Source organism: Labrus mixtus, chromosome 4 (assembly GCF_963584025.1).
Source record: "Labrus mixtus chromosome 4, fLabMix1.1, whole genome shotgun sequence".
Taxonomy (NCBI): Eukaryota; Metazoa; Chordata; class Actinopteri; order Labriformes; family Labridae; genus Labrus; species Labrus mixtus.
In genome coordinates, this window is record NC_083615.1 from 15287197 (window position 1) to 15312414 (window position 25218).

The window sequence follows — 25218 nt, forward strand, 5'->3', positions numbered from 1 at the left end:
CCCTGTGTGACAGTGATATGAGCAGAGCTGTTTCAGTGCGATGAAGAGGAACTGAAAACTGAAAGTGGCATTAGAGTATTGGTTCGGAAACTCCTAAAAGCACCAAACTGTCAACTAAAGAAAAAAAAAACTGATGTAGAAAATATGTAAATCTGGAATCAATGTGTCTGTTTGTCAAAGATCACCTGCTTCTGTTTAGTAGTCAGGCTTTTACATCTGGACAGTTAGGAGGAGCTATAATGTGTGTTTTACCTCTGATGATTATTTTTTTGTTTCACTCCTTAAATGGGTTTGGTTTAATCTCCAGTCATTTGCAGCAGTGGGCTAGAGTGTGGCGGGAGCTAGATAATGTTGGAGTACTCAAAATTGTCTCGGAATATAAAGCATTTTTACTCTGTCTTGTCTCTGTCTCAGACTGGGCGGACTCCGGATTTTAAATCAAGACCACCACTGATTGGATATTTTCACGTCATTACTCTGGTTAGAAGGAGAATATCCCTTTCTAAAAGAACGAATAACTTCAATTAATTCATAATTTCAGTTTTATCCCCCTGGTTAAGGCCGCAAACGGTCTTCCTCTTGTCTCGGTCTTGCCCTGTCATGGTCTTGGTGTTGACTCGGTCTTGATCCCTAACTGTCTTGGTCTTGTCTCTGTCTCAGATCACTCTGGTCTCGGGTATGTCTTGGTCTCCGTTAGTGTGGTTTTGACTACAACACTAGAGGTAGACAAAGAGGGTGTGAGGGTTTCAATATTTTCTACTATCATCGTAATTATCATCTTTTGGACTTTCGTTTAGAATTATTTTTCACTCTTTTATAGAAACAATCAACAAACTTATCTGGACTTCTCTGAATTTTATTTTGATACGATGGAGTCACAGTTACAGGCCCACTTAGTCTCTGTGCGGTATTCTTCAACTTAGCCGCCACAATAGTCCTGATGCTGGTATCAATAAACACAGAGTATAACTGGATAATTATGCTGTATATTTGTCTCACACATTTATAAAAAGAAATCATCATGAGGCTGACAGGTAATGTATCTGTCATGTGAAATGTTTGGTATCAGAATAACAAATATTGATTTCCCATGTCTTTAAACATGCAGTAGTAGAGCTGTGAACATACAGTGTGTACTGGGAGAACAAATTCATTTCTCTTTTGACTATTAATGAATCTCACTGTTGGTGTGAAACTGTTATGTATTCCCATGTGACAGGAAACCCTTGCTGGTATGAGTTCATGATTTTAGTGCACCACAGCTACGGCCCCCAATAAGTCTGTCTTTACTTACTGGTGCACTCCCAGTACCTCCCAGTCCTTGGCTGCTTGCAGAGGTTTGGTCAGCTCGTCCAGGGTACGGGGGCATATTTCAATCAGCCGACACAGCAGTGACCAACCCACCTGTAGCAAGAAGATTGCACAGTATGAAGTGTACAGGCTTGTGATAAAGACACAAATACATAAATAGATGAAAGAAAAAAAGGTGATTTCTAACTGAAATGTGAAGAGTGTGCCTCAACCTGCGATGCTGTGGAAATGCTCTGAATAAATGCCAGATATATGTAAGATGCTTGAGCAATGTTCCAGCTTAGGACCTTAACATTTTTAACAAAAGTATTGAGTAAAGTTTCTCAGAAGTAGAAGTACTGCTGTTTACTCTGCTTGTCTTTTTTTGTTTACTGTTATGCAGCAAACCAACACAACACATTTCTTTTATGGAAAAACCTACTTGGCAAAATACCCAGATTCTGATTCTTCCATAACTAACAAAGTGCCGTGTCCTGATCCTGTTACATGAACAACCACTGAGTCATCATTGGCTACTACAAGTAGGACAAACTGCAGAATAAAACTACGCTTGAGACATAGTCCTACATTTACAAGCTGTAAATGATTGAAAGTCTCTGACAATAAACCCGACAGCTGCCTATAGCTGATATAAGGGGTTACATTACACGATGAATTGCTAAATATTGCTATACTGTTTGCAATGTGATACCCACACAAAATTAACCACCACCACAAATCTTTGCATATTGTGGATAGAAAACAGATGCTGTGCTATGCAGCTTTTTCACAATGTGTAAAATTATAACGCTTCAGTATATACAAACTTCCCTTCACACCCAAACTGTCCAAAGCAGCCTAAGAAGGGCTCCTAAAGAGAAACCTTGGGTACTGTGGATGAGTCTGTCGGTCATGACCGAAAAAATAGTAAATGAGTCTGACAATCCGAGTTTCAGTTCTGATAAGCTACCATCCACTGCAGTCATGGGACGCCATAAACATGCAAAATGAGACATAGGCCTTGCAGCTGTGGATGACTTTCAAGTAACAGTACAAACAGCAGAAATCTTAGAAGTCGATTCTATGGTGTGCCTGTTTAGCCGCTTTTCTACTCTTCTGTCAACTCAAAGCGCTTTTACACCTCCTACTTTTAGCACCTCAAACGCCGATTCTATGGCACCGTTATTTAAAAAGTAAAGCTGGTCAAGATGCCACATTGTTTGTGATGTCTCGCTGTACCTGCTGGACTCCTCGGCTGCTCATGTAGGATGACAGCATCATCATGAGGGGTTCATGGACGGCTTTGTCCTCAAACAGTTCAGCAGCTGCATGACAGGAGAAACAGATGAAAAGACAAGATGAGACCGGTTGGCTTTGAAGGACAGGGCGAGCTCTTTAACGGCCATTCCTATTTTAAAATGCACATTACAAAGCTTAGAGAAGAGTCTAGAAATAACAAGGGTTCCCTTTATAAAAGTGGAAGTATTGTGTTGACTTGTAAAATATAATTCAGTGGACTCCGTTCCTTCTCTGACAGCTACGACCTATGGCTACGACCTGTTGTTGTGGAGTGGCTGAAGCGGTGGAGTGTCCTTCTTTATTGTTAAATTTTGTTTATTTGCATTGTTAAAATGAGAAGAGATGAATACACACTGCAAAGAAGAATACATAAAAAGACACAATTACCAATTGTTTTGAATCAAGGGAAAGAAGTATTTGGAGAGAGAATAAACACAATACTAGTGTTGTCATTGGTTAAAACTCAGCAAACCTAAAAGTATAGATCTTTTTTTAATCATACAAGTTGGAGAAACAGAAAATCCTGACTAGCCTCCTGAACTTTATAGAGGGTGAAATGGGCATTATCTTTAACTTTTTTTAGTTATTTATAGTAACCAATCAGTTTCTAATTGAATATTTGTTTCAGCAAGTCCTGAATTCAATATTTAAATGTGAAAGTATACCTAAGTAATGATGATAAATTAATGTGCATTCTTTTCACTATTCAAATCTAGACTTTGCTTTTGAATGAAACCACTCGTAAAAACTTTAAAAAACCCAGCAACACTTACATGTCCCTATCACCTCTCTGTGCAAAGTGCACCTATGTATGTATAGGGCAGTAAATGTGACGGTACCTGAGTTTAAAATTGCACATAAAGAAAATGTTACAAGTCCTATTTGTTAGATAAACTCCTTAGCTGATGATTAGCAACCCAGATTGGCAACTAAAACTCTCTTAAAACAGAACAAATGAGGAACAAAATAAAACCTATTCTGAATATTCATTCTGAATCATCAGTTGCAATAAATCTGATATAGAATAGAATAGAATTACTTTATTGATCCCAAACTGGGAAATTGTGGCGTTACAGCAGCAGGTTATCCAACACACAATATGAGTAAAAAACACAATGTTAGCAATCTAAATACAATATAATATTAACTACAAAGTAAATAAGTACTAAAAGATATAAAAAATAAGAATGTGAATATATACAACCAGGATTTCACTAAGCATTACTAGTCTTAATAGGAAGATTAAATATGGAAGATTGAATGTAAATGTGCAAGAACAGAGTCGTAGATGGTAATAAATTAAATATGAAAGATTACATGTAAATGTGCAAAAACAGAGTAGTAAATGGACAGTTTTGACATAAGTTAAAGTGCATGAGTGTAGACATATTATAAGCAGAAACTATACAATATAACGGCGAGTAGACAGCCAAATGAAGTGAACATGAGTGCAGGGATAATTTGTAAACTTAACATGTGCAGAACAGATTACAGTATGATATATAGTGGTTTCAATGTAGGCCTACTTTAACTTCCCATTGTATGTTTATAATTCCTTTTCCAACCTTTTTACCTCTGCTCTGTTACATTATAGAAAAAACATTGCACTTGAATCTGTTTCATTCATATTACAGCCATTTTTAATTGATCGTTAATTGTTGATTAATGTTAATTAACGGGGGATTAAGATGTGACCTACAAGTAGCCTAATTTTGTAAGAAAATATCATACACTTTTACAGCTGAAACCACCTTACAAAACATGGAGATTATACATTAACCTGCACAAATCGAAACAAAAAATGATGCCCACATTACAGTGTCAGAACAAAGGGGCATATAATGATCAAATACATATAAATAAGCAGTTTTGTGGATAAGTAAACATCTGTATTTGAAGGAAACTGAGTGTTTTCACACTGTGGCAGTACTGCTTTATCACTTCTTAGTACTCTTAAATCAACAATATGTGCAAAGGAAATGGTGTATTTTTATAAACAGGCAGTATGATTCATAAGCAGGAAGGTTTTGTTTCCTACCATTGTCGGTGTGCGCCAGGAAAAGCAGATCCTGGATAATCTGAATCAGTGTGATCAGTTGTCTGTCTTCTTGTGGGATTTTCAGCCTCACAAGCAGCTTCTTCAACCTCTCTTCCAACTCCTCTTGGTTAGCCATGGTCTTTGAAATGCTGTTTCCCAGCTGACGGCTTGAAGTGCATTTAGGTCGATCAGTTTACAGCTTCTTAAAAACGAGTTGAAAGCCTAGCGGCGACCACCGCCACACTGTCGCAGCATGGCTACTGTAGCATGAGACGAGAAGTGCTGCTGTGGCGACTCATAGCGTTACATCACATTACTTAATATTAGCTTTGTTACATCACATTACATTAGCTAAAAACAGCTAACCGGCTGTCACAATCTGGGGAAGCTGTCAGTGTCCCTCGTTGTTTCGGTTCCCAGGTTGACATCACCGTCCTCGGCTAACTTTCCCCCATGTTCCTCTTTGTGGAATTGGACACTTTATAATGTTGTTTCCTCTATGACAGGCGGGTTCCTCCTCCTTCTTCGGAGTCACATCATATGACTCCAAGCTAAAAAAACTTCCCGTTCGTCAAAGAGGAAACTGGAAACGGTCACCGCGCAACAGCACCGGGAGCAGGGGGGGGGGGGGGGGGGGGGGGGGGGGGGGGGGGCGGGGTAACGGAGTCACTAGGCAACCGTCTTAAAACTTTCATTTTAGCACAGAATCGTCTTTTTTTTTTAAAATCTAACTATGACCGTCTGTAATTGACAGCTTAACTTTTGAAGTCTAGGGGAATCCTGAAGCTGCCTCCCATACCGAGTTCCTGAGAGTGAGATAATCTTGGCACAGATTTCCGCCGTATTCCCTTCAACAATTCTTCTATTTCAATTATTGTTCGCAATTCGACGGGCATAATTAATACACAGTGCTAATATGTAAAGATTTTTAAATTGTAATGATTGCTAAATCTACGTTCGGCGTACGTCGCTTCACGTAAAATTGAGGCGAATCCAAGAAAATACAACGTTTTGTAAGTTTTTCAATTCGCATCAACAGTGCGCACGAGGCACAGTAACTACGGTATTTACACTGACATTACGGATAGTCAACAAAAACAACAACAACCACAGACAGTATAAAATATGTAGGCTTTTATGATGTAAAAATATATGTATTTTGTTTAGGAAGTACTCTATTCACAAATGTCAATGAAACCCAAAAACAATAAAAAATTACAAAAATTACAAAATACATCGTTACATGGACTGAAAGATAGAAAACAGAAAACATCTGTGAAACTCTTAATATGTTACTTAGCTCGTTTTTTTAATACTTTTATTCAGTTTGTGTTACTCTGTGTTTCACTTTTCTCAATGATAATTAAAAAAATAATAATGAAATATGTAGTCCTATTTTGCTACTTATTCCTCAATCTCTGATAAAACTGGTTTAACCTATAGACTGTAAATAAACAGGTATAACCACTTCATCAACTCAGAGGGATTCATAATAACGTTATTTTTTAAATCAATAAAAATTACTGACTGTAGGAGCCAAAATGCTTGTTTTTATATTTGAATGTAATACCGACACTAACCACTGGGTGGAGACGTGGCTCCAGATGATAGGATTCAGGTGTGTGATGTAGTTTTTTGATTCGTTTTTATTAGCCTACGTTTTTATTAGCCTATGTTTTGGACGTAATGAGACATTTTAGTAGAGGAACTTGGGCCCCTAAAAGTTGACACCATATCAAAATGAAGACACCATAACTAAATCAAGACACCACAACCAAATCAAGACACCATAACTAAAGACAACACAACCAAATCAAGACACCATAACTAAAGACAACACAACCAAATCAAGACATCATAACTAAATCAAGACACCATAACCAAATCAAGACACCATAACCAAAGACAACACAACCAAATCAAGACACCACAACCAAAGACAACACAACCAAATCAAGACACCATAACTAAATCAAGACACCACAACCAAATCAAGACAAAATGTATTAGGAATAACTATAAAATGTTTAATTATATATATATTACAGAATACAATTATATTGTGTCTTGTTGTTAAGTCTTAATCTATTGTTTGTGGTCACCTCCTCCCACATACACCTCCATTGTACCAGGTCACCCTGAAATCCTGGCTGAACTAGTTTCCTGTTAGGGGCTGGTGACAGCATAGGGTCAAGTGAAAAGTCAAATAACTTGCTTTTATGTTGAGATAACAGTCGAAAGAAGATAAAAATGACATATTTTAATGTTTGGTGTACTTACTTAAAAAATGACAGACTTTGATATACATACCTTTTGAATTTTTGTTTCAATTTTCAATTTCCGCCTAAACTACATGTGTGTTTAAGTGTGAAAAATTGAAAAATTGAAAATGGTATTGATAAAAACTTTGCATAATTGTAACTAATAACTATCTGTGAACATCCTGTCCAAATTTGGTGAAATTCTGATTCTGATTCCCAGAGATACATGTGATAAGGCTAGAGCTGTCCCTTTTGGAGAAGCCCTAATTTGACCTATTTTCGTTTTTTGGTAAGATGCATAAAACATCCAAAAAAAAGTTATTTTGCAGTAAAATATTTTTATAGAACCATCCGTTTCATAAACTAGACACGTTCAAGTTATGAAAAAATATGGTTGTGCTTTGTTCTACCTCGGGTAGGGGTATCTCGAAAACTAAAGCCTTTTTGGGGGGTTTGTTCCTCTACTATTTACACATATCATTGAAGCTGATCTTAAACCAAAATAAACAAAAACAGAATGAAGACTCTTTTCCATTAGAGTCGATCAGTCTATTGACATTTTATATAGGCTAATAATAGTTTTATTCATAAAGCACCTTTAAAAACACGGGTTTACAAAGTGCTGTAACATACAAGCAAAGGCAACATTAGCATAGTATATTGCCTTATGTTAAAAAAATGACATTCAGTCTGCAGAGTGGTGTAAGGAACTGCTGATATGAATACATGTGATAGTTTACTCATACTTTACAATGTTAAAGTAACATTTACTTCAAGTGGTGCGAGTTTCTTCTGTTTGGCATATGAATTCAACCCAGCTGTTTTACAGGCCGTGAGAGGATCACTTGAAGCACAGGTAAGTTCAGTATTCATTTCACTGTTAGTGGGCGTGTTCATCCTTTTCCTCCGGCCACATCATATGATCTGGGGCCATCATTCACACTTCCCGTTTGTTGAACAGGACACCAGCGGCAGCAGTGCTACAAATAGGCATACACTTAAAACAGGTATGGATCAAACTATTTTACACAGATGCAAGATGATCTTTGGTTAATTGGCGATGTCACCTAGGCCTACGTCATACGTGTCATATATCATCTGCCGTGAGTGACATATGCAACTCGATTTTTACCTGTCAGCTTGTCAGTCACAGATTCTTCCATTCGCATTCTATTGGCTTTTTTTAATAATCAAGATTTAATTAATTGTATACATTTTAGTAGTTAAATTACTGATCATGTTAATATTGTCAATAACAATCCTTATAAGCGAGTTAAAGGTATAAGAAATTCATTTTAAATAAAACTTCGTCGGCCGAATTGTAGAGACGCTCAATAAATTGCGTTCACATTCATTTTAACTTCTATTAAATATGCCAAAAATCGAGGATTTACTAAAACAACAAATTTGAAACGGAGTTCGGCGATATGATAGGGAATTGTGTCACTTTGTTCCCCAAAATATTTACGTATTTAGTTGGATGCTCGCAAGAAACGGCAGCAAAATTTTTTGGATGCATTTTATCATTTATACATCTATTATTAGGATTTGTTTACATCAAATGTGAAAACGTTTTTTTTTCTTCTCTTTTCAAACCTTCCTGTTTGGGTTGTTAGATGACGTCACGTAAACATGGCTGCACACAGTGGAGTTGTAGCACTGTTCATGGGAAATATTCTCTCTGTAGGTTCTGTTTGAAACCATATGCGCTGTTATGCAAAAAAAAAAGAAATCCTCGTGACTTGATACTGAAGTTTGCTGTACCAGCAGGGACAAAGTACAGCCAGCCGCAGAGACTAACCACGAGATGTTATCGTTTCTTCAGTGAGCAATCGAGCTGACAGCGTCTAGACGTGTTGCCTACTTCCCTGTTTTTTGTTCTTCTCTGGAGCTGAGATCTTAACTTTAAATTTGGATTACTGGGACGTCTGGTATTGGAAAGGATGCAACAATATTACGTCCATCGGTTTTGGCTCCCCTCAACTTTTCTTTGTTTTGACGCAGCTGTCTGCACTATGAGGAAGTCTATCCCCACTTAGAAAGGGAGAAGGACTTAGGTTGTCAGACTAACCCTTGATGAGCTTAATTCCTTTTCCCTTATGTCCAGCAGCTACGATGAATACAGTTTTAATCGTATAAACATCCTTATGGGCAGCAGGGGACAGAAAGCATCTGAAGATGGACAGCAGAGTCTCACTGGACCGCCATCTGGACACTGTGCCACACCTGGGGATCTCCTGGACCAGGATGCCTCCTCCTCTACACCCACGTTCATGTACGTGTTGGCATTTTTCTCTGCCCTGGGAGGGTTCCTCTTCGGGTATGACACCGGGGTGGTCTCCGGGGCCATGCTGCTCCTTAAGAAGGAGATGAACCTGACCACTCTGTGGCAGGAGGTGCTGGTTTCCAGTACTGTCGGGGCTGCTGCCCTCGCTGCCCTGAGCGGGGGCTTCTTGAATGGGTGGCTCGGACGAAGGATCTGCATCCTTTTGGCCAGTTTCATCTTCAGCATCGGTGGCGTCATCCTGAGCATTGCTCCTGATAAAGAGGTGCTGCTTGTGGGCAGAATTGTAGTTGGTTTGGGCATAGGTGAGTTGGTGTTTACTTCACATATTAAAAGAAAAAATATATTATTACATGTTTGCAGGTGAAATGCAGTGAGGGTATAATAATGTCCAAACCCCCAATTTTTTTTGCAACATATCTCCTCCTACTTTTTATGATTCAAGGACATATTGCCACTTAGCATTTTATCTTTAGGTCCCCACAATGTCATCCAGAAGCTGTGACCACACATATCTGAAACTCCTTATTCACCGTCTGAAGTTAAAATGCAGACACAGCAAAATGATTGTGGTCTAATCCTGTTTCTGCTCCTCTGAGCCCTCATCCCACCTGTTCTTAGCCACTTTTATGTCTCATGCCATACTGCGGTCACAGCTTCTTCCTTACCTGAGAGTGAGAACGAGGCTGCGCCGCCCCCTCCGCACTCATAGAGAAGGGGAGACATGCTGGTGGTCATTCAATTTACGGTATCTCTCTGTGTTATTTTGGGCTTTTTTGCCTTTATTCAAAAGGACATGGGATAGAGTAGGAAACGACGTGCAGGAAAGTAGCCAGAGGTCGGACTTAAACCCAATCCGCCTGCTTAGAGGACTATGGCCTCAGTACACAAGGCCTGACCTAACCGCAAGGCCGTCGCACCCCCTGCATCTCTGTTTTCTTGATCAGTTTGATGCTTCATGTTTCTTTGATACACAAACTATAAGGATTATCATTCAGTAGTTTCAATCAGAGCAACTTGTAATATTTGCTTTTTACATAATTTCTGAAGAACAGACATATACATTTGGTGAAACTTGGTTGTAGCTAACCATCAGTGCATGGTATGTATGCATGTATTATAATGTAAGAGATTAGCTGTCGAAAGCTTACAGCTTTTGAACTGTAACAAAAACGAGACTACACCTACATGTTTAAATTTTTCTCATAACTATTGAAATGTGCTGTGAGGCTTCCCGATCTTACTCCTGCATTTAAACCTGCATATAACCGGTTTATGAGCTGATGTGTTTATGCATAAATAAAGAGCAGCGCTGTGGATCATGTAACAGAATGGAGTAAAGAAGACCTACAGATGTCTTTGCCTTATATTGTCTCTATGAAAACTGTCGATATTAAAATGAAACCCTACTTTATTTTTCTTACAAATTAGGCATCGCCTCCATGACAGTTCCTGTATACATCGCTGAAGTTTCCCCCCCTCACCAGAGAGGTCAGCTTGTCACCATCAACTCGCTCTTCATCACTGGTGGTCAGTTTATAGCCAGTGTGGTCGATGGAGCGTTCAGCTACATGAGACACGGCGGCTGGAGGTATGCGTTGTCTTTACACTACACCGTATTGTGTTTTATTCATTTACTCTCTCTCTCTATCTCTCTCTCTCTCTCTCTCTCTCTGTCACCTCAGGGGACATTATCAGAGGGTGTTGCCAACTCAAAATCTGAATTTTGGATATGGGTTAAAAAAATCAAGAAAATAGACGTTAAGTGTAAAAGATACACCGCTGGTTGTGATTATGCTTGGGAAGACGGCTTTTCATTTAAAATAGTAGCATATGTAACAGAAGTCTTAAATAATAACCTATGGTTTTTGCAAATGACTTAAATCAGTGGTTGTCAACAGGTGGGTCAGGACCCAAAAGTGGGTCATGGAGCTGTTTTCATTGGGTAGCAAAAGTGTCAAAAAGTCTATGATAAACTTTTAAAACATGATTGTTTTGTTCTGTCACTTTTTATGCCGTCTGAGGTACAAAACGCAATATTTTTATTTCAATAAATCTTGTTGGTTGAAAAATATCCAAAGAATTATTATTTTGGGGCTTTTTGTGCCTTTAATGGAGAGATAGGACAGTGGATAGAGCTGGAAATCAGGGAGAGAGAGTGGGGAACGACATGCGACAGGTGGGATTCGAACCTGGGTTGCCCGCTTGGAGGACCACTGCGCCACCAGCGCCCCAATATCTGACATCTTAGTGGTCAGTGGTTCCTGAGGCTAGAACAATTGATTGATAATAGTAAAAAAAAATGATATTTAGGTAATATCGATCTTGATGAATGTAGATGAATAGGTGGGGATAAATATATATGGAGAGATAATACCATGTTTTGTATGATTATGATTAAAAATGGACTGCCGGATTGACGTCCTGTAATCCAACCAAGACTTGTCTTTGTGTCTGGACTTTAGGTACATGCTGGGTTTGTCAGTTGTCCCGGCTGTGCTGCAGTTTGTGGGCTTCTTGTTCTTGCCCGAAAGCCCCCGCTGGCTCCTCCAAAAGGGCCGGAGCCAAGAGGCCCGACAAGTTCTCGGTCGAATCCGAGGAAACCAGGGCGTTGACGAGGAGTACGACCACATCAAAGCCAGCATCGAGGAGGAAGGGAAAGAGGCTGGCGGAGGTGACACATCTGACACCGATGGCCGAAATATTTAAAGCAGTAAAAGATACATGATTGAACATTGTGATGTTTTTTTTTTTTTTCTTCCTCAGGAGGCCTTGTTATTATGAAGATCCTCCACCACGGTCCGACTCGCAGGGCCCTCGTAGTTGGCTGTGGCCTCCAGATGTTCCAGCAGCTGTCCGGGATAAACACCGTCATGTAGGTCGTCTGTTTATCTGATACCCACATTATTATCTCTTCACTGACTAAAAACGTTCTAACCTTTCATAAAATATCAAATGATAAATCAAGCCCTGACTGCTCTAGGTTTGCTTTGTGATTTGAATTTAAATCGATGATTTCTCTTCTTATCAAGGTACTACAGTGCCACCATTCTGCAGATGGGAGGGGTGCGGGATGTGAAACAGGCGATCTGGTTGGCTGCTGCAACTTCTGCGACTAACTTTGTGTTCACCATGCTTGGAGTCTGGCTCGTGGAGAGAGTGGGCCGCAGGAAGCTGACCCTGGGCAGCCTTATCGGTTTGTGACTTCAACAGTGTCACAGTTTTTACTGGATTAACAACTCCATAGTCACCTTTCTCAGTTCTGCATCAGTGTGTTTACAACAGTCAAAGGATAGTGAGGATTTGTTTGAGTTAATACCTGTCTCAAGGTTGTTGTTTTTTGTTGGTCTGATATATAATACTTTTTTATCCTTGTGTCTTAGAGCTTCATTTAGTATCTTCATGTTTTCTAATACAGGTACTGGTCTGAGTCTGACCCTGTTGGCCATCGGGTTCTTGCTTTCTGCTCAAAGTTCTCCCCCCGTCACCCTCCACCCAGCCGATCCTCAAAACTCAACCTGCAGACTTTATGGGTAAGAGGACACATTCAAAAATCAAATTCACTCTTTTTTTTTTTACGAACAAAAACTGCTTATTTTAATTTTTAAAGATTTAGCAGTATTTTCCTTAAAGGAGTATTTGTCCATGGCATTGTTCTGTCTGCCTCTCTGGACATTGATGTAAAGCTTCAGTATCTCCGTTCTTATCCCTGCTGAGTGCTGACACAGCGGTATTCATGCCTGTGTCTGTTGCTCGGTAAAAACATGTCTCAGTCTTGTGTTGAGGCTGTCTTAGTTTAGTAATTTTATAAACTACTTTTTGTTCAATAACTTTTCTGCACTCTTGTAAAGCACTTTTAACTGCAATTGAATTTGTCTGAAAGGTGCTTTATAAATAAAGTTTGATTGATTGATTGATTAGTATGGGAGAGGGTTAACATTCACCTCTTTCCTCCAGGTCCTGTGAGCGCTGCATGCTGGATCCAGACTGTGGATTTTGTTTTCAAGAAAACGGCACCAGAGTGTTCGACTCCTCCTGCGTCCCTGTCAATGAAGCGTCCAAAGAACACGGCGCCTGGGGAAGGTCAGACACTGAGTCCATGAGAGGGCGACAAATAGCTACATGTTAGTCATAGTACAAAAGAAAAAATGGAAACACTGAACTCATACGACGATCGGTCGTCATTACTGTCATCATCAAATGTTTGCATCTTTAAAATCCTAACAAAGTATCTGAGCGACACTTAAACTAGAGAATTTTATGGACTTCAAATGATTTTGAAACCAGGATGAAGATCATTCTGCTAGTTAGAAGTAACCTCCTACATGTAGTACAATTGCTGCTGATGATTGGCCTCTGCGTTCTCCTTTATTTGTGAAAACAGAGCAGTTTTTATGTTTTGTTTTAAAGACTATTGATTTTGAGGTGACGACTCTATTAACTCCGAAAATTTGTTTTAGTCAGGTGAATGCATGTCAAATTCACTCACTTAAACATCCTCTGAGCTAACGCTAAAGGAATAGCATTCTCTTCATAATTTCAAATTAGGATAGTCATGTCATTTTTCTGAATACATCTTATATTTTTATCAAGAGTTGTGACAAAACCTGAAGATGGACTTTTTCTTTTACCCAGGTGTTCCAACCAGACAGAGGAGGCTGACAGTCCAATCTGGGCCTACAACTACTGTCCAACATCGTACTCCTGGATCATCCTGCTGGGCCTCATTCTCTACCTTGCATTCTTTGCTCCAGGTCAAAAAACAATTATCTCTTTGTTTCTTCATTTTTTAAACATTTCTTTACAGTTCTTTAATCAATTACAGACATGTCAAATTGTTTCCATGTTTTAAAAAAGATACTAGGGGCTTTAATAAAACACATAACCTTGTTTATGCTTTAGCCTTAAATTCTCCCTGCTTACAAACGTCTGACCCCAACATAACTAGTGTTTAATCATAATTAAGTTACTTATAGGTAGTAATGATAAAAGTTCACAGCTAAAGACATTTTATTTTAAATGCTTAACTTTTATAGGCCTATGAAAAAATAAAATAAAATTACAATTTTGATTTTTTAAATGTGTTTGGAATTGTTCTGAGGGCCGGGCCAAATGTGGGGACGGGCCGTATCTGGCCCGTGGGTCGTAGTTTGGGGACCCCTGATTCACACATTGAAGGCAGAGGCTTCTGTCTAAACTACTTACTAATCCCATTCATATACTGCTGACACAGCACAAGGGAGCATAACGAGGTTAAGTGTCTTGCCCAATGACACTTCAACACGTGACAGCAGGAGCATGGGATCAAACCCCGAACGTTTGTTTGAAAGACACCAGACTCTACCACTGAGCCACAGCCGGCCCTAACATCAAATAATGATGCATGCAATAAATAGTATCCTTGTGATGATTTAAGGATGACTGTCTGTGTTAGGTATGGGTTCCATGCCTTGGACGGTGAACTCGGAGATCTTCCCGCTGTGGGCACGCAGCACGGGGAACGCCTGTTCAGCCGGGGTCAACTGGATCTTCAACGTGCTGGTGTCTCTGACCTTTCTTCACATCGCAGAGTTCCTCACATATTACGGTAAGATTGTCAGGAGGTCAGGCTATGGTAAACACTGTGATTCATCTGGATCTGTTCGACTTATTTTGTCATTTTTGTACCGTAATGATTCTGTGTTTTTCACAGCTTTAATTGTCAGCTTCTTGTATACCGGGTGTGGTCACTTTAAATGCTGTCTGGATTATAGCAACAGGACAGTTTGGAGGCAGATTACTAGGGCCCGACTGATACAGATTTTTGAGGAGATTTTTGAGAGAAAAACAAATCAGATACCGATATATCGGCTGATATATTTCTTAGATCTATGTTCAGTCTGTAGAGCTAAAGATATAAATATACACATGTATTGTGTTGATCACTAAGATACATAACCAATACAAGATGGTCGCCCAACTGGGAAGTAACTGCGCATGTATCTGCATCACTGTGTGACACTCTGGAGGCTAATAATGCTTGTTGTAATCCATACAGCACACTCTGCTGGTTAAAGAGAACAGCTAGTGCATTACAATGAAACTTAAATGAAAGGTTATTTTACTGGTGAAGAAATCGAGTAATATCGGCGCACGTCTGCGATAAAATTAACCGATACCGATAGTCACTGGATACGCTAATATCGGCCAATACTATCAACTGGCCAATTAATCGGTCAGGCTCTAGAGATAACACAAAATTTGATTGGAGCATTGTGAAACTTGATCGTGTATCAAATTAAGGTGACTTTGAAGTCTGCAGGAAAGAGACTGGCAAGTGGCAACAAAGATTTATTTCTAATTTGTCATCATCAACATTAAGCACAAAGAAACATCTCAAACTATGATCACGCAGTGTCTCTCCAACTGTACTAAGAAGAAACCATATTTCTGGTACATTGGAAAAGAAACAAGCTCCGTATTTAAGCAGTTATGTTGTAGTCTGAAACACTGAGGAAGAAGATAGTCCCACACACAATCGATCAGATATCCTAGAGCAAACGTGTAAATCTCTCTGTTCAGGGGCGTTCTTCTTGTACTCGGGCCTGGTGGTGTTGGCTCTCCTCTTCGTCTACGGCTGCCTCCCGGAGACGAAGGGCCTGCAGCTGGAGGACATTGAGAACCTGTTCATGGGTCCGCTCTGCACATGTGGCGCCTCCTCACCCAACGACCGCCGCCAAGTCCACTACATCCGGGTAAAAGGAAACAACTACCTCCCCTCTGACAATGAGGCCTCTGATGTAGACTAGACTGGGACCATTTCTCTTTCTTCCTCCCTCCTTCTGGTTTGCCTTTGTGGTGAGGAAAAGGGAATGGTGCTGCCCCCTGGTGGCTGTGGTCAAACATGAACAAAAAAAAAAACTTGAGCTTTACGGGGACTTTAACTGACACTTTCCCCCGTGCTAAGGCGGCCCATCTGAGGTTTTTTATGTCTCATCTGGGGGTTTGGTGCTGTCTTTTGTATTATTTGGTGCACTTTCCTCTTTCCCATCATGCCCTCTGTCATCACAAAAAGGGAACATTTAAGCAAAACATTCCAGGGTGGAAAACATGGGTGAGCAGGGTTCATTTAAAGGCTTTATATGCGATTTTTCACACTTAAATATAATAGAAATAACTCTGTGAGTCATGACTGTCTACAATGGGTATAACACCCGAGTCCCACTGTCTGTGATGCTTTCCGAGTTTTCCGAGTCCTATCTTCAGTTTGTTTACATCGCCCGGACGGCTGGCCAGCTCATCCCCTCATGTATAAAAGTTGTTTAATTGAGGGACTAGAGAAAAGAAGAATAATATTCTGTACTCACTGCTTAACTGCGTTTCTAGATCACGGTCATTTCGGGTAAATTTACATGCAGTGTGAAGATACGAGCATAATAAAGATCGCTAGCATTAGCATGCTAACACAACAATGCACCGCAAATTGTTTTGGTTTCACACTGGTGCTCAAGGGCGACATCTGCTGGATCAAAAAATTGCATATAAAGCCTTTAAGAGTGTTGATTGATTAATTAACAACAAATTGATTCTCTGTATTTTAACAACGATCAAGATGACCTTTAGGAATCATTCTTCTTTACAAGCAGATCAAAGTCTTTTTTTTGTGTGACCTGGTTTCTGACTCACAATTTTCTCTTTTTTCTTTGTTTGTAACAAAATGAGATTTATATTCTTGGTTACTGTAAAGACCTTCTTGCATGATTTCAGTTAAAGCATCAATTCGTTGCATGATACCAAAAAATCTCTCTACAAAACTGATAAACCAGCAAGAATGTGTTTGTGACCTGGGGGTGTACTACGAAGCCAGATTAGAGCGTAATGCGGCTTTATTGGCCTTTGCAGGTGGTGCCGCGGGAGTGAAGCTGTGACGCGATGTTGTTATGAATGACTTCCAAAATCCACGATACTTTAGTCATTTATTCTACAAAACACAAGAAACTACAACTGCAGTTCCCACGTCATAAAATCAACTTGCGATCGTAGTGCACTTTAGTATGCCGTTCAACAGAAATGTTCTGCTCCCACGCTCACCCCTCCTATCTAAGCCTAAACCAGGTGAACAGGTGAGTGCGGCCCATTTAATCACTGCCATCACCACCAAATGTCCAGTGGACACACCCACCACCAGTAACAAGAAGGCCGTAAACAAATCAGTAAACAAACCATGAAACCAAAAACACATCAGCTCACATGTCTGGCTCCTACAGAGGGTAAACCCGGTCTGTCTGAACTGGCTTAAAGGTGTACCCCCCTTTTGGTTTTAAAATTATGCAGATTTTAGATCCACAATGTGGGCAGTATGGCTTAAGTCATTTGCATATCTGCACATGCTGTGAAACTCAAGTCAAAACACATTCCTGTTAAAACCACTAAGAAGGGCTTCATCTGTTAACCGGGCCGGTGTGAAACTAAAGGATCAAATGTGAGTCGCTGCTATTGTGTGTACAGTGGAAGACACTGCACTCTTTTTATGTGGGTTTGTATGTGGATAAAAGCAAGATTTGTAAATGTCTGAATACTGAATATTGCTAGAATAAGTTGCACAAATCTCCATTTTTTTTAGCACACTGCAGAACTCAGCCAATCACAGTATGGATCGATGGAGTCAGACAGTGTGTCCTATGTGACTGTAAGTACAGAGTTAAGGTGCCAAGTGTGCGTCTATATTTTTGTAACTATGCGTCCACAGTTCTTAATGTGACTTTTATATTTTTCATGTCCTTTTTTTCCCAGCTAAGAAACGATGACCCCTGAACAACTTTATGCAGAGCACCGATGTTAAATGTTATGAACTGAGTGTCGGTCTGATATCAAACATCCCTCCGGTACCAGGATGAGGATTAAAACATATTTATACATATAATTTGGGGAAAACTGACATTTTGGTAACTTTGGCTAACATAGCGCTCTCTATTAGCCCTGCACTTTAAATGATTGATGATTATTAACTTGAAAACTGTTACTGATGCTTTGGAGAGGTTATTAAATGATGGTACTGGATCTGAGCATTGACTGGAGTATTTTCTGATGCCCACGTTAGGCAGTATGAGAACATTTCTTTCTGCCACTTGCTTTTAAGTTGACCTAACAAGTGTACAAGCTTTCTTACAAACAATTCTGGTTCACACTCTGCTGGGGGTTCAGTGCCTTGCTCACGGGTACCTCGGCAGTACTCGGGAAGTCCCCTTGCACCTCTCCAACTACGAGACCAACTTCCAAGTTTTTTTTTGGTCCACACCGGCACTTGAACCGACAACCCTCCAGTTCCCAACCGAAGTCCCTACAAACCCTGCTACTGCCACTCCAAAAATGAAGTGTTCTAATGCAGTCTTGTTTTGATGAAAGTGTACACTACGATTTCTGATGCATGTTTTATTGAAAAACGATGGGCCTAATTCACTAATGTTTGTCTTAAAATCTTGAATACGATAATAAGACAAGTCTTCTCTCAGATATATAAGGGGGTGTACTGGAGCCACAGACATTTTCACACCTGTTTTCCTCAATTGCTGAAAGTCAATTTCCTTGAAAGTCAAAGAGTTTGAAAACTAGGGTGTTGCCAAATCTGCTGTATTTATCTCTTTACCATATAACATTGAAGAACCCTTAAGCCAACCTGTATATAAATATTAAGTTTACTTTTTGAATGTGGAGTTTTTGCATTGAATTATTTTGTTTTGCATGTAATTAAGTTGCTCTTTTTCTGCATGTTTTCCTCTGTGTGCTTGCTTGTCTTTGTATTTTGCTTTTTAAAAGGCAAAGGGGGGTTGTCATGTGACCTAAAGCTCAGCTCTGAAGTGGGAATCACCATTAAATGTGACTAGTGTTTTCAGTCAGAGCCTCGTGTAAAGGCCAGGATGAACAGCTCAGTCTGCCTCGTTTACTGGCTTCATTTGAAAGAAACCGTCTTCTTTGTCCCCTAAATGTACTGCAACAGTCTGGACTTATGAAGGTAGATATGTTGCAAAATGTGAGAGCTTGTAGAATGAGATGTGAGCTTGTAGAATGACGTGAGCTTGTAGAATGAGATGTGAGAGCTTGTAGAATGACGTGAGAGCTTGTAGAATGAGATGTGAGCTTGTAGAATGACATGTGAGAGCTTGTAGAATGACATGTGAGAGCTTGTAGAATGAGATGTGAGCTTGTAAAATGTGATGTGAGAGCTTGTAGAATGAGATGTGAGAGCTTGTAGAATGTGATGTGAGAGCTTGAAGGAAAAAAAAGTTAACTTGTATGTAAAAATCATAATTTACTCAGATTTATTTAAAATAACTTGTGCCTATTATCTTTTACAACCACAACTCTCCAATTACAACTTCTCAAATCTGCAGCTACAACTGCACAAACTACTTTTCTCGCGTGAATCTGCGCTGCTTGAGTTTTGCAACACAGTGTGTGTGTGTGTGTGTGTGTGTGTGTGTGGGGGGGGGGGGGGGGGGGGGGGGGGGGGGGGGGGGGGGGGGGGGGATTGACCAATCAGAAGGGATGAATTGCAGGTACCGGGGTGAAGATGGTTTCATATTTGACATTCGCCTGTGTTCGCGTCGATTACCTTCAATAGCTCCGAGTCAAAGCCTCGATTTCTCACAGTTTGGGGATATGTTGGAGAGCAGATTAAGGCAGACGTTTCACAGTTTTGATAAACTTCAAATAACCAAAAATGACGATGCAGCTGGGAGCGCAAAGAACTGAATGTCTGTCCAACGCGCCGGTAACTATAGGCGGAGTTAGGGACCGTCGGAAAAGTGCACTACAGCTCATTTCAATATTCAATAACTTCTTTGTTTTTCAACATAGACATCTCAATCCACTGCTATTATAGAAGGTGACAGCCCTTAACATTTCAGACCAATGAATACAAAATAAAAATAAAAATAACTCTGCAAATCATCATTATCAATGACATATTGCCTTAAATAAGCCCATTTCAAGGTTATAATCTCAATAGATTTCTAATTTTTGATTTTATTGACATCAAATCACCTCTCGTGTCCTGGACATCCTCTCACAACTTTCACAGCTCATAGTTTGCGAAGAAGGCCATTAACAAATGCCTTAATACCATTATCAAGGGCCTGTCGCTTTAAATGTGCAATTTTCAAGGTTGTATGTATTGTATTGATGTATTTATTAGAGTAGAGGCACTACACTGTAGATAAGGTGTAGTTGCATGGCTGGTGTTTTGCCAGAAATACAGAAGTAAACAAACATTTAAAATCTGTTATAATGTGAATTAAATGAAAAGTAGTAAGATCATGGTGGAGATTCTGGATATAAATGTGGTTCATTCAATGTTTTGTTATTTTCATTGTAGATAAAGGTGCTGCTAAAATTTCGACAAGAGCACGTGTATTTTTTAAATAAAGGGTACTTTTGGCCACAAGGGTGCACTAACAGCTCGTAGAAGTGATAAACTGTTGAATAGCTGCACTGATGTTGACTCTTGTTGGATTACCTGCAGGTATATTTGATGAGCAGAGAATCGAGGTCACTTTTTTATGTTTGAACTGACTTTATATAAAAACACTTGCAAAGTTCAAATAATGTCTCTGTGAATCTTACTATTATAATTATGTTTTTGAGTGCCTAATTGACATAAAAAAGTTTAACTTGAACCTTTTGCTTATACAAACAGAGGAGAGATTGTCAGGCTTTCTTGTACTTTATCATTAAGTACCATGTATATATATTTCTTTTTGTCAAAACATAAACACTGAGAACTAATATGTTACCTTTTCTTAACCATAAAGAAGATTCATTAAAAAGGACAAACACTTGCTTTCACTTGCAGAAAAAGTAGACGATGCAACAAGAAACGTGCAGTTTATGTATAGAAGGAGGGGAAATGTGTTCACTGGTGAATATAGTTTAATAGACTTTAGTTTTTTGTGTTGCCTGGGTTCTTATGATGGTACTTGTGAGAGTTGGGTTTAATATGTTTGCTGGGTATCTTGCTGTATGGGTAATTTCGTTGTTCTGGTTATTTTGTGTTGTCTTTATATTTTGTATACTTTTTTTTTTTTTTTTTTTTTACTTTTCACATAAATAAGTGTACAACCTTGTCATGACGTCACCTCGCAGACAACCTCTCCGGCGAGGGCGTGGCTTGCTGACGCATTGCGGCTCCCTCCCTGGCGCGTAAACGGATCAGAAAGCTACGTTGCGCGTGTGTGTGTGTTCATGTGCGCGTCCATGTCTCACCTAGCAGCATAGATGTGAGTATGCATGTGGGCTCGAGCCAGCGGAGCTGAAGCATCCGAGTCGTACTGCGCAGAGATGCGGCGCACGTAGACGCGACATGCGGACAACACCGGCTCACCTTTTCGCTGAAGTCATGGTTCAAACACCGCTGAGATAATTTTTAATGTTTGTTTTGAAATGGCGACGTTGAAGTCGAGGTGAGCAGCTCCGTTGCTCGGTCAGCTCGCCTGTCTGAGGAGACTGTGCGCACTTTTATCTCGTTCTTTTGCGAGGACGAGCAGCCTAAACAGTGAATTTTTGTTGCTGTGTCATCGACTACTGAAGAGGGAATCATGACGACGGGACAGGATGAAAGCACGGTCCGTGTGGCCCTAAGGTAAGTCACTAAAATGTGTTTTATTTTGCAAATGCGTAGCTTGTGTCATAATTGCCCGGTGCCACCTGTCAGTCGGCGCCGCGGGCCTAGTAAACACCTGCAGGTCAGCAGCAGCATCTGCTGATTCACACACACTTAATTTATAAATTATCAGCCTCATTTCATTTTAAGCCCGGTGACCCAATTGCAGCCGGGTATACCTCTGGGTACTGCTACCGACTTTTACCTGCAGATTTTCGGTGTGTTTGTGGCTCACACCCGGTGGGATTAGGGCTTTGACAGAGCGTGATGATCTGTGTATTTTCTATCTCTGCACAGCACCAAGAAGCATCACATCCTTTTGGCAGGTGCATGCATATGGGGCCGTCTTGTGCAGCTCACCGTGGCTGTGCATGAGGAGGAGATGATATCATCTTTTGTAGCAGAGAAAGAAAGAAAGAGGAAAGAGGAGGGGGGGCTGGGGAGAGAAACAATCAGCTCGTGTGTGTCTCAGAAAGCCTCTCCTTTCCTCAAAGCCTCTCCTGCAGAAAAGACAGTTAATCAATGAAAGAGGAGCTTTACTGACAGCCAGGTTTTAAGGAAAGGACAGCAGAGCGTTCAGTGCAGCAGCTCCTGTAACATTGACAAGTCTGCTCTTTGTTTGCAGACATCCCAGACACAGCTCGATTGATTCAAATCGCCTGTAACAATCTATTCAGACCTGTTTACTTTTGCAGAGAATTAGACAGAATCAGGGTTTCTTTTCCTCCAGAGTGCATGGATGGGCTAGATGTGCTTTTGTGCTGAAGTAGGCCGCTCCCACCCAGCTGGTGAGGTGGCACAGTGACAGTGGCATAATGGGAAACCAGTGTCCCTCTGTGTACTTCTCATTCAGAGACCCCCTAATGGTTATGAAATTGCAGATAATGGCAGTATTGTTGCATTCATGTGGTCCTTTTATCCGTCTTTTCCATGCTTTTGTTTGCTGATTGTGCCTCACACTGCCACTAATGTACACTTGTTCACAAAAGTGCATTATCATTTTATGTGTGCGTGTGCGCGTGTGTGTGTGTGTGTGTGTGTTTGAGCTTCCTTGTTCTGTATCACATGTGGATGAGGGGGAAAATCCCTATTTTGATGCCAATCAAAAACACTGATTACTCATGCAGGACACATTTTGACTCTTGTTTATTTTTCTTTTGTTTTTATACGTATATCACCTTTTTGTTTTCTGGTGTGACCTCAAGGATAACGTGTACCTTTACTAGACAAAGAGAAACTATCCAGTGATATGGATAAGTTGTTAGTAATGTAACTAACGTGGGCTTTTTGATTTAAGGGTTTTTGATTTTATTCTCAGATAAATTGCTTGCTTTTGACATAAAGGCAAATATGCTCATTATAGTGTCGTACAGCAGACTCTGTTGCTTAGTCATCCTGTTACTGCACGTCCTGTTACCCATGTTTGACATGGATAGTCTCCCGATGTGAGGTGCATGTGTGAACAGCCCGGTCAGGATGATTTCAGGATTTCAGTCTTCCTGAAATTCTCTAGAAATGTTCAGGAATGCATATATGTCAAAATGGCTTCTGACTTCATTTAACAAAAAGCTGAGACAAGGAAAATGCTTGATTTTTTTTTTCATTTTTGTTTCAGCGGAAGATGACTAAGAGAAATGTGCAGTTCTTTACCAGTTTTGCAAAGTGTTTTTCAAGCTTTAACCATTAGACTTAAGTCATGAACTTATTGAGCAGTACAAATAACAATAAAAGCAATAGTAATGTTTGTAATCAAATATCAATTATTCAACAAATTTGATTTGATTTGATTTATTTATTTGCTCAATTCAGTGTATGGTTTCAACACCATAATACACAACAAAAAATATTTTCTCATAATGCTGAAACACTGTTCATGAGCAAACAGGAGCAGGAAGAAGAAAACTTATAATACCTGCCCCCCTTTTCCTAATAACACAAGAAACTGTTTAACAGAATAAGATGGCTAACCTGTTGTTTTCTCTTTCTTTCACAAAACAAAAAATAGATCAAAAATATAGAAACAATCAAATACAATCAGTTAGATTAACTCAATACATTCATAATTTCCCAGAACCTTTTCTTTATACATTCTTTTAAATTGAATGACCAATATCTAAAAGCTAAAATCTCTGCTCAACACTTTTTAAAAGAGTACTTATATGCAAAATGACATCTTAAGTTTGGACAGCATTCATGCAAAGCTGGATGTTTTTATGTTGTGGTTATAGGAACTGAAAAGACAGATATCTGATGTCGGCACAATAAATGTCCCTCTCTGGTATTTAAAACCAGTTAATATTCTGAAACACACCCAGAGAGATACAGTGGATACGTCTGGGTGAGAGACTTCTAGCTCTTAACTTTTACTAATAATCTATAGTTAGGGTTTACAAGATAATCATTGAAAAACCTGAGTTGTAATTAGCAGCGAGGCATTCACACATTGACTTTTCCTCTCTAGGACGCTAAGCCCTCGTGGCATGTTGTAACAGCTACCAACTGGCAAAATAGTTTGTCAAGACCGATGTTGACAAGTCTCACCATGCACGTGCTCAGACACCGCACATCGGGTGTGACTGTTCATTCACTCAGCTGTTTAAAATCCAAATTAGCCAAGCTAGCTCTGATATATATGTGGGTATGCTTATTTAGTACTACACAGGAGACGCTGTGAATTTAATGGAAGAGGCTCAAGCTTGTCTCAGAGATTTAATTGTTGTTAATTGCCTTTGGAAACCCAAACGTACAGCAGCCTGTCCAAAACCAAATATGTTTTCCCTTTCCAAATGGTCTACCTTTTCTAAAAGTCCTAACACGTTTTACTGTTTTCCTGTTGTCCTGTTTTTAAATGTGCAACATATTTGGATTGGATTTGTAAATGTGATTTGGGATTTGATTCGGGTGTATTAGTCCTATATCAATCACGGGAAAAAGTAACATGTTAGTTATTTAGCTGTTTAGACTATTCTACTATTACATCCTCCTCAAGTAGGCTAATAAAAAAATATATATATATCAACTACAATTGTTAATTTTCAGGTAAAGGTCTTAAATGTGTGCTGTAGATGATCTATTTTCATGTGGCAGATGTGAAAAGTTTGCAGGGGGGTTTAACACTATAGCACTAGCTAACACTACAGAGCGTTCATTTAGCATTGAAGTTAGGGAACCGGGAACACAGAAAACTTTGTTTATGTATGATAACTTCTAACTGTAATATGAATAGCAAAGTATTTTGTGACATATTAAATATTTTCAGATGGGAAAGATTCTGATTCCAACTTGGATGACTTGAACAAATTTTGTAGGGTACTGCAACGTTGATTGTCACAGTTTTGGCTTGTGGAGCAAGGCAGATGTCAATCAAAATGTGATTGGCCACCAGAGGTGCAACGATTTGTCGACATTA

At 39.7% G+C, this 25218-nt stretch overlaps 3 protein-coding genes across 11 annotated transcripts in view; 2 read left to right on the forward strand and 1 right to left on the reverse strand.

The window, feature by feature from the left end:
• The window catches only part of lrrk2 (leucine-rich repeat kinase 2), a 36214-nt gene extending 31048 nt beyond the window's left edge, over positions 1 to 5166 (reverse strand). Inside the window, exons 1-3 of the mRNA XM_061036001.1 lie at positions 4628 to 5166; positions 2530 to 2615; positions 1295 to 1404 (exon numbers count right to left, since the gene is read on the reverse strand). Of these exons, the coding sequence (XP_060891984.1) occupies positions 1295 to 1404; positions 2530 to 2615; positions 4628 to 4763 (332 nt within the window). The 5' untranslated portion in view covers positions 4764 to 5166. The remainder of the gene's footprint in view (positions 1 to 1294; positions 1405 to 2529; positions 2616 to 4627) is intronic.
• Positions 5167 to 7774: 2608 nt separating this feature from the next.
• On the forward strand, positions 7775 to 18211 carry LOC132972877 (proton myo-inositol cotransporter-like). Of its 5 annotated transcripts, none has more exons than XM_061036004.1 (12): positions 7775 to 7895; positions 8996 to 9477; positions 10604 to 10763; positions 11638 to 11846; positions 11939 to 12047; positions 12205 to 12368; positions 12591 to 12705; positions 13130 to 13255; positions 13808 to 13926; positions 14607 to 14759; positions 15734 to 15906; positions 17775 to 18211. In XM_061036004.1, the coding sequence occupies exons 2-12, from the start codon at positions 9036 to 9038 to the stop codon at positions 17910 to 17912; spliced, it is 1908 nt and encodes a 635-aa protein (XP_060891987.1). In that variant the 5' UTR covers positions 7775 to 7895; positions 8996 to 9035; the 3' UTR covers positions 17913 to 18211. The 5 variants fall into 5 exon arrangements, with proteins under 5 accessions (XP_060891987.1, XP_060891986.1, XP_060891990.1 ...); XM_061036003.1 differs by having other exon boundaries at positions 7818 to 7895; positions 8999 to 9477; XM_061036007.1 differs by having other exon boundaries at positions 7829 to 7895; positions 9044 to 9477.
• A 3191-nt stretch (positions 18212 to 21402) lies between these two features.
• kif21a (kinesin family member 21A) overlaps positions 21403 to 25218 on the forward strand; it is a 63355-nt gene continuing 59539 nt past the window's right edge. For all 5 annotated transcript variants that reach the window (XM_061036008.1, XM_061036010.1, XM_061036011.1 and 2 more), the window contains exon 1: positions 21403 to 21788. In XM_061036008.1, coding sequence (XP_060891991.1) covers positions 21745 to 21788 — 44 coding nt within the window. In that variant the 5' untranslated portion in view covers positions 21403 to 21744. The remainder of the gene's footprint in view (positions 21789 to 25218) is intronic.